This window comes from Anomalospiza imberbis, chromosome 6, assembly GCF_031753505.1.
Source record: "Anomalospiza imberbis isolate Cuckoo-Finch-1a 21T00152 chromosome 6, ASM3175350v1, whole genome shotgun sequence".
Lineage (NCBI taxonomy): Eukaryota > Metazoa > Chordata > Aves > Passeriformes > Viduidae > Anomalospiza > Anomalospiza imberbis.
The window spans coordinates 39920704-39933210 of NC_089686.1; the positions used below are offsets into that span (position 1 = coordinate 39920704).

Consider the following 12507-nt stretch of genomic DNA (forward strand, 5'->3'; position numbering starts at 1 on the left):
ATATATCAGTTATTATGGTGGCCATTCTTTCTCTTCATACAGCAACTCTCACTTCTTTACAGTAGCACAAGGCTGGGCGTTTCATTTGTTTCAGTATAACTTCACCAAGTCCTAAAAGGTTTTTATCTTTTTGCATTTGAGTAATGAATTAAAAGAGATCCTTAAAATGTCATCTAATTCTCCAGATATATCTCTTGTCTAGATTTAGAATGTCATATTGAAAAGCTGCTTATAGGCAAATGGGTCTGAATAAAGTTTTTCCACCATGTGAAATAACTGAAAATTATACTAAGACTTTTAAGGTAGAAATAATTTCTTGCATTTTATATTTTTGTTTCTCAATCTTTAGGCCTTCAGCCCACTGATTTATTTCTAGTGTTTATTTAATTTATTTGAAAGTCTGTCTTTTATTGCACTGATCTCCTACCCATATTTGAAGACCCACATTAATTTTAACATTTAATTTAATTTAGCATTTCAAATGAAACAATCAATATTTTATATTAAAAGAAAAAAATACTTACTTTAATACCTTACTTTTGGCACTGCACATCCATGAATGTGAGTTTGCTAAAGTTTTGTAGAAAAATCTTGGGAAGATGTTTTCCTTTTTCTGATATTACATAAATCCTGTGACAAACCTGAACAAAACAGGTATTTTTTTGAAAGTACCCTTAAATAAAATAGTGGTTTTAAGTTTCTAATAATATGCAAATTAATAATAGTTTATTACGGTAATAGTTATGGAGAAAGCATCTCTATTGCTGTGTGATTTTTCTAGACTTTTTCTTAATACTTTCATTACATTTTCTCCTATGACTGAAGATCAGAAAAATATCCTTTTCCATTATTGCAGGCTTACACTCTTGATCTTTTCCTTTCATGTTGGTAGAGCATATGAAGTGGAATGCATCCTTGTTTCTTTCAGATGCATTGGTAAGGTGACGTGTGCCTCACTGCTGTGAATCTCAAACAACGTAGAAGGTTTATTCTCTCCTGTTTTATTTGTGGGTGACTAAAATGTCCTTTTGTCTACAAATACCTTGAGAGCTGTGTTCCATCTGGACTTGCATATGGAGGTACTTTTACTAATTCATTGAAAGAGGAGTCCTCCAAGTGTTCAAATTAGAACAATGAAAGATTAGGAGTTATAAACTACTATCTCAAAAAGACATTTACTGTCTTGTCTAAACTGGGAGTGTTTCTCCATTAGATGCCTGGACAGGCAGCTGCAAATATTAAGCTACATTGTCATGACCTGTTGGAAACTTCAAGGTCATGAGATATGAAATACTGCCTGCATGTTGTCTTGTTTTTTACATGCTTATAACATGCCTGTTACAGGCTTGAGTGTATGTCCAGTCAACATATGCATGCAAGAGATAAGCCCCTGAAGCTGTTGAAGGATTATTATAAAAATAAGCTATTTTCTATTCCAGAAAAGATAGCCTAACATTCAAAGCAAATATTTTGAACTATTTTCACACCTATAATAATTAACATTAGACTGAAATAGAGAATATGCTTCAGTGCAATTGTTTGAAATCAAATCCAAAAGTGGTTTTTCATCAATATAGCTGTAATTGTCTTTTTTATGTGTTCCTGAGTTATTTCAGCTATCCTTACGTATGATCTTACTTTTAAAACATCAATTCTGTTTACTTGAATGACTAGACTTGGGTAACGTGGCAAAACCCCTTTGCATTTATAAAAGTGAATTTGCCTTTGCAAATACATTTCATGATATTTTCTGGCAGCCAGGGAATTGGAGCTCCTCTTTAGCAGGTACCCCTTTCATATCGGTTCTTTAGATGAAATGGGGCATTGTTCAAAAGCAGTTTGAATATGTAAAGATAAAAGGAAAAATAAATTGCTAGTAAGCTGCTTGATTTCTACCTAGTTTGATTGTCTTCTGACTGTTCTGTGAAGTCCATTTGTGCAATCTCTTCATCTGTAAACTTTCCTGCTGACACGCTGGGTATCTAAACAATTGAAGATGGGAAAAATCTTTACTTTTTAATGTTCTCTCAAACTGATGTGACAGTTGCCACATAAAGCTTCTGGTAAGCGATGAGAAGTTTTCAGTAGAGTGAAACAGAAATACAGGTCTTTATAATGCAGCTCACCTGAGCTGCTAAAAGGGGAATGAAGGCTCTAAAGGCACCCCTGCTTTTGTTTTTTAAGAGTCAGAGCTATTGCAAATGCAGAAATTGTTACACTCAGTTGAAGCCTCCATCAGGTCAAAAGGGAAAACATTCACTGGAATCTCATCACTTGTTAGGACAGTAAGAGCACTGTTCATCTTTGTGCTGTGGCTTTGATTATGGGTAGGATTATCAAAGAACCGGAATAACATGGGAAAATAAATATTATTGCAAGACTGTCACTTGTGCTACAAAGACATGTTGGTAATTCAGTAGCTCTGGGAGTTACAGTTTTTGCAGGAGCAGGAAAGACTATCATTAAAGTTTTACTTTTTAGGAGGGAGATGATAAAATGATATCTTTACAGATTTATTTTAGACAAGTTTCTTATGAGAGCAAAGGTTTTCTCATCATGCTTTACCTTTCTAAATGCTCTTTTTCTTCTTAAGACTAACTTAAAGTCTTGAATATTGGACAAATTTTGGCCAAATTTGACTAAAATAAATAGGTCTTGGTAAGGTCTCTCAAAAGTCCTCAAAATAGGTAGACTGGATGTGTGCAATGAGCTGCTGAAGTCAACATTGAGGTCTGTGAAGAAGTGAGAGGCAGTGATTGATCACAGATGCCACTTTTCAACATGCAAACAAGTACCCAGAGAGGTAAGAGACACATGTGGGTAGTTGCAAGAGTTGTGCAGGAGAGGAGAAGAAAGAATAGAGGAAAGAAGCCTTGGAAGTGCTGGATTGAGAAAAGTAGTAGAAGGCATGTTGGCATGTATGAAAGCATTTTGGTTTATTTACTCCTGAAAGGTATCAAGATTCAGCCCCTTGGGATGACAAATGGGACATCACTATCCATATGGCATGTGAAACCTGGGAAAAAAAGGACTATATTCAGTTTCTTTAGATCAGAATTGCACCAAATTTATTCAAGACCTGTTTGCCTTAAAAGGCTTGATTACATAAAGGATGATTAAAAACTTAGTATGTGGAACACTAGTGAGAAATAGTTCAGAAAACCGAGTTTAAAAATTCTGTATTAAAATTGTACAAAGCAAAAGCTTAGAGAAAAAAAACCTTATTTAGATATATTAGTTGTATTTTACATTGACTAGTTTAAAAGAAAAATATTATTTTTACCTCATGGCAGTTCCATTTTGTAATTCAACTGTGGCATAAAGCTTTTGTGGGGTAACTTTTTATAAGTTTGCAAATGCCCAGAAGATAGTTGTAGGAGGTATAGTCTGCGTGACAAAACAGATAAAAGCATACTTTTACTTTCTTCTGAATTAGTTGACAATTCATGGAGAGCATAACATGACATAACTTTGCATAGTTTTCATTTTTTACTATGTGTGAAAAGAAAAGCACTGAAGTATCATTGATGAGCCCTGAAGCTGCTGTCCTTTGCAATATGTAACAGGAGCCAGCAGGACATTGAGGAGCCTTGAGAGAGTTCAGCACAGTCCTCTCACCATACCCCGTGCTAGTCAAACAGCCTTCCCAGCACTCTGACATATCTCCTGTGGTTGAATTTAGAGTTATTCACTTGGGTAAGGTTCCAAACTGGCAGTCAGTCTTTGTGCTATAGAGCTTGGTTAAATAGATCTGTGAGAAGTCTATGCAAGTTCATATCAGCTTAATTAAGTATATTATAGAAACAGAAATGCAGAGAAGCTATTCCATTTTTACATCAGTTTATTCAGTTGTGTTTCTAGCAAGACAAACTGAAATTAAATTGAAATTCTAATTTTAAAGGCAGGAATGTCCTTAGCATGGTGTTCATTGGCATACTTTTAAGGACTTCTTGAAAAAATTAAAATTGGCTGATGAATTTGAAATATCAGGAGAGTGAATGATCAAACAGGTTTTCAGTTAACATTAACTAATAGTAGTGATTGTGTGGTAAAATGTCATCCTCTTTTCAGGTAAGAAATTAATCAACACTCAATGAAAATGCCCATCCAAGTGCACATATGAGCCAATGTTCAGATGGCAGTAAGCTTACCTAAAATGACAAAATTCCAAAGGTCTTTTTGAGTCAAATCAACATTTTTCAGGCTTCCAAAAGAAGCTGATGAGAAAGATACAAAGAGCAAAAGTTTTGAAATGGGTTTTAAATTAGAGTAAGTTTGAGAAGTAGTCAGACAGTAAGGTTATGCCAAATCACAAAAATTATATAAGTCCTGAGGGGTATAAAATGATTAAGGCACATTGGCATACTGCAGCGAAGCAAATTTATGCTTTTTATAACACATGGAGCTCATTTCAGTACTTAAAGAGTATTCAGTGTGTCTGGTGGAAATTGAAACTGTGTTACTGGTGTATTAGTGATGAGCATATCCAAAAACTGGTAATAAATAAGAACTATATGGTACAACTGGCATGGGTCATCTGAATTAAAATCAATTTCAGTCCAGGACCTTCCTCCTGAGTACATTGTTATGATAAGAGTGAGTGTTTTCAATATTACAGTATTTTATGACTCTTGAAAAAATACTGAATCTTTGGTTACTCAGTGAAGTAAAATCCAAAACAGGATTAAGTTGCAGAACTCTGGAAGACAATTATTTAGGTTATACCAAAGTGAAAAATAGCACCTGGAGTCATATGAAAGTTAAGCTGTAAATAGAATTATAGTGAAAAATTTTGACAACTGTAAAAGTAAAATAAATCACATCAGAAGAAGTAACTTGAAATATTGCTGACATATAAGTTATGTATAACAACTCTAGAGGTATCTCTCAACCTAAATAATTCTACAATTCTGGATCAAATATCAAAATTGTACCACCACTGAGCAGGGAAATGGACCTGATTGACATGATGATGCTGTGATTTAAACTACCAACATGAGGAAAATATGCAAATATTAGTATGGATTATTCGGTTTTATGGCTTATCTGTTACTTAACAAAATACATCTGTGAAGTAGAAAAAACTCCAACATTTTATAAATTAGAGAAAATGTAGCTAACAACTGAAGTGTGGATTAAAAATTAATTATGTATTTTTACCTTGGTTTCATTATCTTCAGTTGAAAATTCATATGAATCATTGATGTGACTTATCATTTTCTAATGTATCTGTTTGTCTGTTGATCTGAGTTTTGGTTATCTCCTGTATCATTGATTTTGATTGCAGCTTATTTCTGAGTAGAACAAAACAATATCCTGCTGTCCAAAGGAGGGTAACAGTTTTTTAAACTATGGCTGTTTAAAACAGGACAAGCTCATTGCCTATTAGGAATCTTTTCACAAATACTGAAAAAAAAAAACCAAAGTGATCAGTAGGGTAAGAATGGTGTCTCTTGCCTGTATGGCTGTTGCAGAGCTGTTTACTCCTTCAGGGTTACTAAGGAGTTACTCTACACTGGTTTGATCCACTGCAAAAGCAAACAGTTGCTGTAAGTTTTCCTTTCACTGCATCTATCATCTCAATTTTAAAAGTGAATGAAGACTGATAGGGAGTTTTTCCTTCATTCAGATATGATGACATAGGTAATACAATATACATAAGGTTTTCTGGAATTGTACACATATCTACACATATACATCAGATGATAATTGGTTGTAAGCAGTTAACACACTACTACATCATTGAAATAGCCATGACCAAATTTATGATTTGATTAGTAATTTTTTTAAAGACAACACTCAATCCAATAGTTAATTTTAAGCAAATTGTTTTTCCTTAATGAAATACATTTGCAACTTCATTACTATTCAAACAACTTATCGCATAGAGTTGAAAGCTGAAATTTGATTCTTTTTCACAATCTTCTTTGATATTCTGTGATTTTGGTATACTTTAATATAGTTTGCTATGTATGCTGAGAGTTTTCCTAGTTATTTCTGGCCAATCTCATTTTCTTCAAAACCTTAAGAGAGCCTATGGAAATTTTTAGAAACTTACTTATCCTTTAAATAGGATAGAACAATGTATTGAGTGCTTTTCAGGGTAGGAATGTCAAATAGTAGGTCAGATTGCTCAATCAGCTTTATCAATAGTAAGACTTTACAAATGACTGTTTAGAGACCAAAATATTTTTTCAGTCACAAAGTTTTAAAGTTTGTCAGTGATGCTGTACTTAATAAAAATATACCTTTTATATGCAAATTTGCATCACCTGCTTTTTTTCCTCAAAAGGTTTGCAGCAGATTTCCTTCTTTAATTTAGGATTGAAGTATTTTCTGTCTTCTCTTGGCTAAGACTGCTGTGTTTTATTTGCCACCCTGTTTCTTCTCCCATTATCAGTTGACAGGAAAAAGGTAATGGAACCTCAAGCACTCTTTCATACCATTCCCAAGTTAAACATTTATTGTCTAAACTTTTGCCTGATACTTCACATCTGCACCAGATTTAGCACTTCCCTGACTTCACGCTGCTTTTCTTTATTGCAGCTTTATGAAGTCGTACTAATAAAGTATTATCCATCATATTATAAGAAGATTTAAATGCTCAATATTTTTGCTGAATTTATGAACTTTTATTAAATCTTTTCCTGTGAGTGTGATTTAATAGATGGTAAAAAAATGAACTGGCTTCTTGAATTAAAAAGAATCATCCATATCTGTAGTATAGGAAATTCTTCTAAAGAATCCCTTACGGTGATGGTATACAGTGCAGTGATGAAATACTGACATACTGATATGTCTTGGAAGATAGATTTCCAAATCTGGTAAAAATGAATTGAAAATGTACCTGAGCATAACAAACATTCCTTATTTAGGTAACCATATCTCAGAGAGTTACTGCAGAATTGTCTTGCCCAAGTATTCTAACCTTTGGGATCTTTAACTGTTCTTTCTAATCTTTCATTATTCCTTCCTTGAATTGATTTTTTCAGCATTAAGATTTATTTGGTCATCAACAGTTATATGCATTTGATTTAATATGCATATATTTAAAGCAGTTTTTTTTCCTGGCTGGTGAGCACTAAAGGGAGAACTAACCATCTTTGCCAGTAAATACTGCAGACAATGGAAACATTATTTTGGAGGAAATGGGCACACTAGAAATAGTAGCTGAAATGTTTAATGCTTTAAAAATGTAATGCTTTTTTGTGTTGTCATGTATTATAATTTATTTCAGTATATGAATGTAGCTTTGAATTATCAGTTATGTAGACTGTTGTGTTTGTGTAATTTTTAAAAACTCTTAAAATATGTTTGGTGGCTATTAAGCCTTGAATTAAAATCTAATCTAAACCATCTGAATATTCTACTGTAGTTAATATTTAAAACATAACAAATTCTTACCTGTATGTACATCACATGCTTATACAGTGCTTGTATTTTTAATGGTCTATTTAATTTACTACTTCATAGTTTAAGTTCGTGAAGAGAGGAATTGTCTTTCTCCTCTTCTAACAACAGAATAGCTAATTCAGTGGTTATAATGATGTCTGAAATGTACTGCAATAAAAGGTGGTCAAAATAGTAGCAGAGCTGTAGTTATTTTTTAACAATTTCCTATGCCTTAAAATACTGGTTTAATTGTAATTCTTAAGAAGAAACTGAATTTTAGACATTTTAGATAACCAGATAAACCTTCACACACAGTAATGGTATCGTTGTATATAAGAAGGTATCAATATATAAGCAGGAACACATTTTATAATTTATTAACTACCAGCTGCTAAGAATTCAAGAACCTTCAATTTTGTTCTACTTGAGATCATTGTTAGGTACAGCTCATATATAAATCTAGTCTAAAATTATGGTTTTTGTTAGATTTGTTAATGCTGTTTTTAAAAAAGTAGAGCAAGAGTTAGGTAGTCTTTTTGAAATTGAAGATACAGGTGAATTGATATGTTTGGGATATTATTTGCCAATGGTAAAGCTTATTAATAAAGTAAACTACTTGACTCATCTTAGTATGTATTTTAAAACAGGTGAGGCTAATGATAAGGATGTTCAGGTGGTGGAACTTCCCATTGTTGACAGCTTACACCCACGGCCACCCTATTTGCCCTTGGCTGTCCCTGAAGACTTGGCTGATAGACTAATTCGTGTACATGGGGATCCTGCAGTGTGGTGGGTCTCACAGTTTGTGAAATACTTGATTCGTCCACAGCCTTGGCTAGAAAAAGAAATAGAGGAAGCCACAAGGAAACTTGGTTTCAAACATCCAGTGATCGGGTGGGTATTTAGTTTTTTTTTTTTAACTGTCTGTGCTTTAATATGTGTATGTAGTGATTCCTGTTCAGAAAAAATTATTTTATGATGATAATCGGAGTCGAAATATTTTGTGGGGAGAGAGGGTGATTTCTAGATGAAGCTCTTATTTTTTAACTGTGCATAATACAAGTTGATTACAAGTACTTCTTCAGCACACTTGTCTACCTGCAGTTGGACAGATATATAAAAGGCAGCTCAATATAAGGTTTTTTAACATGTCCTTCCACATCTGGTAATACTGAATTTGATCAATGTAATGCCTTTCTGCTTGTATTCCAGGCACTTTACTGTCTGTGTTTTCTTTCCAGTGCCTATAGCTTTTCCATTTGAGGAAAAAAGGCTAAGCCTATCATTTACATGCCACAATTCACAACTAATTTTATCACTGGCTACATATGAACATGCTGTGTGCCTTTCCCTTCCCTGCTGGTGTTTTCGCAGTTGCTGTTTCTCAGCTATAATGATGATTTGGAAAGGTCTTTGTGGGGGAATATGGGGAGAAGGAAGAAAAGCAGTAAAAAGCAGCTTGTGGGAGGAAAGGTTTTTCCATCATGTAGTCTGAAAAATGTTGCTGCTGCTGTGCTAGAGTCTTCTTCCTTTGCCAGAATTTCCTTCAGTCCTTAAACTTGCTTTTTCTAGGAGTACACAGTAGGTTGTCCAAATGTTAGTTGGCTTTTGACCTTGAGCCAGTAGGGCACTTCACCACTGCTGTGTCTGGAGATCTGTTATGTTTCAAGGAGGTCAAAAAAATGCATTTGTAACTATCTTAATTCAAACTATGCATTATATGATGCAAATATTCCTATTTTCCTTTTGACCTGTATTGATCAAGCATTATCTATCTACAGTAGATTCCTTTGTGCACAAAAGGAATGCCACCTTATATGCTATAATTCGTTCCTTTCTTTCAGTTACCCTTTGCCTTCCTTGTCAGATTATTATATAGCTTTTGAGAACAGACTGACTTCATATTGTCAGTGTGTCATGATGGACATGGATGAGTTTTAATCCCTCATTATTTTATGTATTTATTCAATCTAAAATTCCATTTGCAGAAGTATGTGTAGCATTTATAAAGGTAATTCCTGTTTTTTCCATTTTTCCAGTGTTCACGTCCGAAGGACAGACAAAGTAGGGACCGAGGCAGCATTTCACCCCATTGAAGAGTACATGGTACACGTGGAAGAGCGCTTTGAGCTTCTTGCTCGCAGGATGCATGTTGATAAAAAAAGAGTTTATTTGGCTACAGATGATCCTTCCTTGTTGCAAGAGGCAAAATCCAAGTAAGATGAATCATGTTTATATTGCAGTTCCTTCCTTCCGGTGGGCTTTACAATTTCTGACTTGTCCACCACAAGTTTTAGTATAATTTTTTTTAAATCCTTTATTCAGTTAAGACTGCATTTAATTTTCCAATATTTTGATTTTTCTCTCAGATATGATTTTTTGGGATTTTTTCCCCCCAGGTGTGCTTTTCAAAACTTAATGTTAAAAATCTAGAAGAGTAGAGCAAGGTACTTGTGACTATGTAAAAACAAATCAATACTGCAGAAGGGAGGTAAATAAAAATAATATACAATTAAACAGTATAAATATAAATAATAAGCACACAACATTTATTATTGAAAATACATATTAAAAATAAACTACTTAGAAATATTTTAAAACCTGGTTAATGTATTAAGAAGTATATTAAACCCGTCAAAAAAAATGTGAACAGTTGCCAGAGGAATTTTTGTAAGTGGGTTGAAAAGCTTATGATGCAGCTCTTCCTTCTTTCAGAAGGACTTCTATAGTGATAACATAGAAGACTTTCATCCTACATGTTGAATAATTTTGTCCTTAAATGCAGGAATTCTTAACTTCTTACAGTGTCTTTGTCCCTTTTTTTACTCTGTATCTTCTTCTAGCTCTCTAGAACGTGGATACACAGTAAATATTCATTTACTCCTAGATGGCCTGTATTTCCTTGTAAAATAATACTTCTAATTAATTGATTACTACTTTCTAAAATCAAAGCAACCCAGTAGTGGCAAATTTTTGAACTGTTCTTTTCTTGGTGACATTCTCGGAAAAATATGTAAGATAACATACTACATAACAGATTCTCTTTGGCATATGCAAGGTAAGCAGAAAATGTTACTTTGTAGTAGAAGAATTTTCTACAGCACTGAAAACTTGTCTATTTCAACTGTGCTGTTTCTGGTTTTCTTTCATATTTATAAAGGGCTACTGTTTAAAATTATGGTGTTTTGTGAAAACTAAATGAACATATTCAACTCCAGATGATGGCAACCTAATCCTTTTTTGTATGTGTAAAGGCAAGAACAATAACAGAAACAATTATAGCATTTAAAGTGCAAATCTAAACAATGAAACGACAGGTAATAAAAAGTAGAGGTTATAATATTTAATTCATCATATTGTTCTAAATAACTTTAAGAACTGTTTGTAGCATAACAGAATTCAATGTTGATGTAACAATCTTAGTTATGCATTTTTCTTTATTTTTGTTTAACTTTCAAACCTTAGCATTCTTTGTGAATAATAATGAGATGCTCTACCTGTGTAAACATATCAAGTTTTTAATAGCAACAAAAACGAATAGTAACTTATTCAGTAAAACAATACTGAATTTTATTAAACATTAGAGCTCAAGTCCATTCCAAATGACAATTTTACTTTAATATGGTAAGATACAGCTCAATCATACAGCATTAATTTTAGGTTTTCTTCATAAAGGGCATAGAATCTATAAGTATTAAAGATTTTTTTATGTGTTGTTGCTGGGTTTTCAGGTCACAGCTTACTCTAAAACATAATTTCCTATGTTGCTTGCACCCTACTGTTGCTTGCAGCTTCAGATGCCTTGAGTAGAAGGCATTTGAAACTTCCTGTGAAGTCACAGAAGGCAGGATGCAATTTGATGTTTGGGCATATAATAGCATCTGAAGGCAGGTTAAGGTCATGTTTTGGCAGCAAAGAAGCTTTTCTTTCTCTTCTTGTGAAATCAAATGTAAATTGGTTTACACTTCTGACAAAAATGTTCTAGTCACATTGAACTACCAAGCTTTGATAGAAGCAGCTGTCACATTGCAGTAGCTTATGTTGCATTCATTATTTGGTGCAACAATATTAGTAAGTCCTAGGTACTGCATCACTCTACAAGAGAGTGACTGGCTGTCAAACAGCGTTGGCATTTAAGTAGAGAAAATTTAGCCAACATACATATGAATAGGCATGTTGTTTCTAGCAAGAGAACTATTTAAACTAATCATAGTCACGAAAACAGAAATGTTTTGACTTGAGTTTCAGAAACTTCCCGATGCAGTCAGATGTCTACCAACTGCAAGCACAGTAGTAAAGATAGTGCAGTCACTAGCACCAAGTTTGCAGTGTGTTTGTGTTCTATTTCCAAAAGAAGGAAAGAAGTGATATATTTTCAGAATTAGGGTCATGTAGAACAGTTTTAGTAGAGAGTAGCAGGGTTGAGACTTCAACAACTGTGATGATCAGGGGATTAAAGCATTTGAAAGCTTGTGGTAAGCAGAGGTTGTGGTATTTATCTTGGATAAGTGATGTATTAGGGATGGTGTAAATTGCTTTTTCTTCATCTGATTTAATCATTTTCACATGCATATTTTTTAATGTCTAGTACATGTATTTTTAGTCCATAATACTACTTACAGTATCTTCACTCTTTAAGGTATTCAAAGCACTACAGATGATATATACATAAATTCTTAAAAAGACCATATTTAATATATTTCTGGTTTGTATATGAACCTATTTAGGTATTGTTCTTTTGTACATGAGCACAAACAACAAATCACATTCTTCGTTACAGAATGTTTTCCTGTAAAGTCATCTGTATTTTTTTTTCTCCTTTTTTTACTGTTTATTTGCTCCCACAATAGCAGGTTAATGTCTTTTCTCTCTTTCTACTATCTGCAGTTTGGCTAACCCTCCCCACCCCCCAAGTCATAGTAAGCCTCATATATAGAATTCAGCACTGCTTCAAAGTACTAGACTCTGATGAACAGTTCATATATTTTCCAACTTTTTTTAGAGCAAGACCTGAGAAAACACATTATTTCTTACTCAATCTGTTTACACATATACTCACAATCTTCTTTCAGAGAGAAGAAAATTTTTAGTGCCTGTTCTGGACACTTCCACAGG

General features: G+C 33.6%; 1 protein-coding gene across 5 annotated transcripts in view; it reads left to right on the top strand.

Moving 5' to 3' along the window:
* FUT8 (fucosyltransferase 8) overlaps positions 1-12507 on the top strand; it is a 92849-nt gene that overhangs the window by 74542 nt on the left and 5800 nt on the right. For all 5 annotated transcript variants that reach the window (XM_068193688.1, XM_068193684.1, XM_068193686.1 and 2 more), the window contains 2 exons: positions 8040-8286; positions 9432-9608. In XM_068193688.1, coding sequence (XP_068049789.1) covers positions 8040-8286; positions 9432-9608 — 424 coding nt within the window. The remainder of the gene's footprint in view (positions 1-8039; positions 8287-9431; positions 9609-12507) is intronic.